General features: G+C 37.2%; 1 protein-coding gene across 1 annotated transcript in view; it reads left to right on the top strand.

Moving 5' to 3' along the window:
• The window catches only part of DNAH11 (dynein axonemal heavy chain 11), a 108,820-nt gene that overhangs the window by 83,602 nt on the left and 19,885 nt on the right, over positions 1-5,333 (top strand). Inside the window, 2 exon segments of the mRNA XM_017731169.1 lie at positions 1,737-1,926; positions 5,156-5,279. Coding sequence (XP_017586658.1) covers positions 1,737-1,926; positions 5,156-5,279 — 314 coding nt within the window.

The following is a 5,333-nucleotide window of genomic DNA, read 5'->3' as shown; positions in this document are numbered from 1 at the left end:
TGCTGGGTGGGTGGAAAGAAGAAGGAGGAGAAAGAAGACATGAGAATGTGGAGAATAGGCACATCACAGGTTGTGCATAGCTTCCTTCCCTCCAGATCCCTGATCATCCCTGTCTGCTACCCCAGGAACTTGTAGAAAGATCTTCAAGCCCGGTGTGAGTCAGCTTCCCTGCAGCAGTGGAAGTGCTGGAGCAGTCGCTTGTTCATATGAGCAAAGCAGACCGTGGTGAAGGCAGCCGAACTGCACACTTTCACCTTCCAGCAAGGGATTCACATCAGTGAATCAGCTCTGTTACTTGAGCACAGCACACATGATGGCAGAGCTGGGATGTGAAAAGGGTAAGAGTTCCTTTAAAAAGGAATACTAACCAATGCCAGGGGAAAAAAATAGGAAATAAAAAAAGCTGTGTCCAAGCTACAACTGGATTGATTTTGATGGCATGGGTTGATTTGGAAAGATATTTGTGAGAAAGGAAGAATAGCTGTGGTATTGTAGCTGAGCAGCTGACTATTAATACAGCATTTTGTTCTTTTATCTATTTTTTATAACTTATTATAATAATACTTTTAATGGAAAGCTGTAAAAGTTAGAAAAAGTTTTTAATAAAGGTCATTCATGTACATTGTTGTCCTGCTTCAGTCTGTGTTTAGTGAAAGAATATATATCTGTATAAATTTGAATTAACCAACTTCTAAGCTTTGTACTTAGAGAGCTCTATTTTCTCACCCACTATTCTGAGCCGTGGGTATTTGTGGCTTACCACAAATTCCTGTGCAGCCACCATCTTTAATACATTTCTGGTTGAGATATTTAATTTCTTTTTGTTCAATGACAACAAAAAAATCAAACTATGCCTAATCCAGATGGAATATATTTCATGGGTTTGTGGTTTTATTCAGGGTAGAAACTTGTGTTGTATTTTTCATGGTTAAACTCAACATTCTAATTTAAGGAAGTTTTTTGGTCAGACATAAAATCATTCACCTTTGCCCAGATTCTGCTGCATGTTGTTCAGTTCAGGATGATCTATTTCCTTTTGAAAGACAAGACTTTATCCCTCTGATATTCCTCCCACACATCATTGTTTTCAAGGGTATCAAAATAATTTTGTTATGTTCATTACTTCTTAAACTAAAGGATAAAATATAGAAAAATATCAGAGAAATAAGGATTAATTTCTGCAGGTTTTACAGTCAAATGCCAAATAATTTAAAAACCAGCTGAAGCCCTGTGCTGAATCTCATTTTGCTGAGATTCTCTACTAACACTATAAATAATGAAGGCAAAAAGAAAAATATTAAACTTCAATTTCAACCATGACTCTTTGGGAAATGGTGAAAAATTCCAATGAGTTTGAAAGCTTTTAAATAAAGCTAAACTAGTAAATTTTACTTGAGATAAAATCTGTGGGTGATTTAGCTAAGAAACTGTAGTGGTTATCTAAGTAATATTTATGGAGTTCTAGGTATAGTCTCAGTTTTTGTTGGTTTCAGTAGCACAACAGTTCTCCTTTCCTAAGGGACATTTGGGAATAAAATGTCACTATCAACAATTTAGCATCTGGGAATTACTGCAAAAAATACTGCCCAATAGCCTCTGATCCTTTAGAAACCTCTTTCTCACTCTCCTTCCGTCTCCAGGCTTGTGAGTGTTCCCTTTTGGCAGCTGAGGCTGGCACACCTCTCGGTAGCACTGCTGGTTGCTAGTGCATAAGTTACTCCTTTTTTTGTTGACAGGATACCCTTGAACTGTGTACCAGAGAAGGGGAATTTAAAAGCATCCTTTTTCCTCTGTGCAATTTTCACACTTGCGTTGCTGGGAGACTGAAGTTTGGCCCTCGGGGCTGGAAGGGAAGGTACCCGATCAGCACCAGAGACCTCTGTCTGTGTCACTGTTCTCAGCAACTCTTTGGAGACCCACAAGAAGGTAAGAAGTGGTCAGGTAACCACACACCAAGGTCATTTCCACTCAATCACATGTTTATACTGAATGGGGGGGACACAGTTCTTTCCCTGAAGCTGTTATTTAAGTAGCTGGCATTATATGATGCTGTTGCTGAGTATGAAAATAAACCAGATCAAAAGGGGTGGGGGTTATGGGCTTTTTTCTGGCAGTGGATGCTTGAACTTCGTAATATAGGTCAAACCAGTTCCACATCAGTAGCTAAGGGGGAAAAAAATGCCCTTCATTATGTTAACAAAAACAGGGGTTTACATGTGCATATATGCCAAATTCATTAGGCAGGTAATGAAGCATTTGCACAAATGTAATTACAAACAGCAATTCTGACAGTTCATAACACTGCATTAATAATCACTACAATTAGTTCTGATGATGGAAGCAATTTACAGCACGTCACATGTATAAATAATGGTGCATTTCCTGAATGTGTCATTATTATGTATTAAGGATGCCACCTTGTTGTGACTTTCTCAGTAATGTTCCCCTTGAGTCAAAGTTAAGGATACATGAGTGATTTTTTTTCTGAGCTACAGCATATTTCATACTTGTATAGTTTAAATACTGAGTTGAAGTCATTTGTGTGAGTTCTGTATGTGAAAATGTGAAATGCCTAAATAAAAGGCAGTAATTATTTGTTACTGAATGATATAGGATATTATTGAATAGATCCTCCCATTTTAGTAGTTTAAATAAATTTCAGAGATATTTATAAAGAAAAAAAAGAGACAGAAGTGTCACCCCTTGATGATATAGTTTCTTCCATATCTCCCAGCCTGTATCTACTCTTAGAAATTAATTTTCTATTTTCTTCATACCCCTACTAACCTTTATTTAGTTAGTAGGACATCAAGCTGTTTTTCCTTTTTGTGGTACTTGGTGTCATAGTGAAATAATTGCTTAATTTTATTATGATGATTTAATAATTTTTCCCATTTAGAAAACAAGTCTATAAAATCAGCTTATTCCAACCCTTAGTTTTCTTTGCTAATAAATCTTGCTGCTTTAAGCTGTTCTTTTCAAACTACAATTCATAAGCTGGATAATTCATTTTGCTAATTAATGAGAGGGAGGATTCTGATGGCAGGGAATACTAGAAAGGTCTGTAAGAGCAAGAATTATTACTTCTCTCCTCTTGGTAATATTGCTTATTGGCCTTTCTCATTGTACTGCTTAGTGATTCATTATCCTGTGGCTTCATAGGGATTTTTTTAATGCAGATATTGGAGAGAGAAATAAGACAATAGTTTTTTTTTTTAAATGTGACTTTGTATGTATACATGCATGTCTATGACCTTGTGCGTATACATATATGTATATATATGTGTGTAGTCTTCCAATTTATTGTCCTTTGGGAACAGCTTCCTGAAGACAATTAGGCATTGACCAGAAAGCAGACAGCATAAACTGGGCAACTTGAGTGAGCCCATCAGCTAGTGGAAGTTGTATAACTCCGCTATAACTTCCACTGGTTTATAGTGTTTTCCATGAATATTTAATCTTGTATCTCAGTTTTTCCTGCTGTTCAGACAAACTAGCACACCAACCTGTGATAGTTAAGGTCTCTTCATGGGAAGTACAGGATGCCTGATCCTGCCTCACTGTCCCACTCTTGCCCTCCACCTTCTGGTCCCCACACACGTGCTCATGGAGTTGTCATTGGAGGTTGTAAAGGGGGGATGTAGATTCTGTCCTCTCCATTATCCACCCACCCGGCAATGGCTCTGTGGGTTTTTTGGGTACAACAGACCAGTTTTCTATAGAGTACAATGGCAATTATGTGAACCTGACAGCCCAAAATATTTCTAATGCAAACTCCACAGTTTTCTCACACTCACAAAAATGTCCCTTTTATATCACCAGCTTTGATTATTCCAGTATAATCAATGTCCCAGAAGTGTGCAGCTGAATGAGCTTGTACTGCATTAGAATATTGATATACTCATCCAAAACACAAAAGACAAAGCAATTTCTTGAGATAAATATATATGAAATTAGAAAAACATTAAATGAGGTTTTGCTGCCGACAAAGAGAAAAGCAGGTTTATTCTCACTGCAAGAACGTTTCGTTCTAAATCCAAGTTGTTGGCATTTTTCACAGGGATTCTCTATTCAGCCTTCTCATCACAGGCATGCAGCATGGCATATTATATTTCAGTGGCTTTTTAAATTTTTTTTTTTCATTTTCTTTGAACCAGTCTGAAATAAAGATGGATTAGCATTTCACATAATCAAATTGCTGCATACAAGTTTATGTAGCAAGCAGGCTGGAATAGCTTCAGCTATTTTACTTGTTCTGTTCTGTCACATCATGCAACATTTAAAGCCTATAATTAAGTTTTTACTTGAACTGTTGGGAGGCAAATACTGCTTCCAAGGGCGTAAAGGTTCCTGTCTGCAAAGGTTTCATCACAAACTGGCATATTTTGCAAACCAAAGGGGAGCAAAAAGAAGTTTCAATGCTCTGAAGCCAAATAAAAGAGAAAGACAGTGGTTCCTTTAATAAAGTGTTTTACCACCCTTAACCACATGCTTTATCACTGGCATTATGACTAGAATTCTACAATAAACTTAATGCTTATATGACGTGGCAGTAATGGGATTAAGATTAATTCAATTTTTATCGAAGTTCTTGAATACTTCCCAAATTCCAAAAATGTAGAATTTCAGTAACTAAATGTTCCCTAGTGAGGAGATATAAAATACTGCAATCAGATACAAGTTTTTTACTTCTCCTCCAAGAAAGGCACAGTGACAGGTTATCTTCCTGTCACTCATGAGAATTATGTTTTTAAAGATCTGTATGGGAAAATACACGCACTTGTTCATGAAGTTATGTTCTGTCATATAATGTGGTGTTCTGAAAATGTGGTTTTCTCTAAAGTTTTTTTTTTATAAGGGCTAAGGTAGAAAATATAAAGCTCAGATAATAGATTTTACACCATTACTGAATTTTAATCACAAATTCGCTATTTTTGCTCATATACCTCTCACTGGATTGAAATAAAAGAAATCCGGTTTTAATGTTATTTGCTGAACAAAACAAACCCAGCAATGCAAATGTAAGACCATGCAGCTTTCTGAAAGGAAGTAGTAGGATTTCTTTTGTGTCTCTTAGCAGCATTTAACTGAACAGGTTTGGTTTGTCCTTTAAGCAGCTGACTTGTTTTATTCAGCGATGCATTCTATTCCCCAGGTGGGTTCCATGGGCAGACTTGCATTACCTCCTCGGTGAGATCATGTAAGGTGGCCACATCACAGGTGCCTGGCACCGCAGGCTCTGCTGGGTCTGTCTGCAAGAATTCCTCAGCCCACTCCTGGTGAGAACTTTCATACATGCCTAAAGCTCTTGAACATGTACATAGTGTGTTCAG

The sequence above is a fragment of the Corvus brachyrhynchos genome, unplaced genomic scaffold (assembly GCF_000691975.1).
Source record: "Corvus brachyrhynchos isolate BGI_N302 unplaced genomic scaffold, ASM69197v1 scaffold84, whole genome shotgun sequence".
NCBI lineage: Eukaryota > Metazoa > Chordata > Aves > Passeriformes > Corvidae > Corvus > Corvus brachyrhynchos.
The sequence above is the reverse complement of the archived record's forward strand: the minus strand, read 5'-3'. Positions and strand labels throughout refer to the sequence as shown.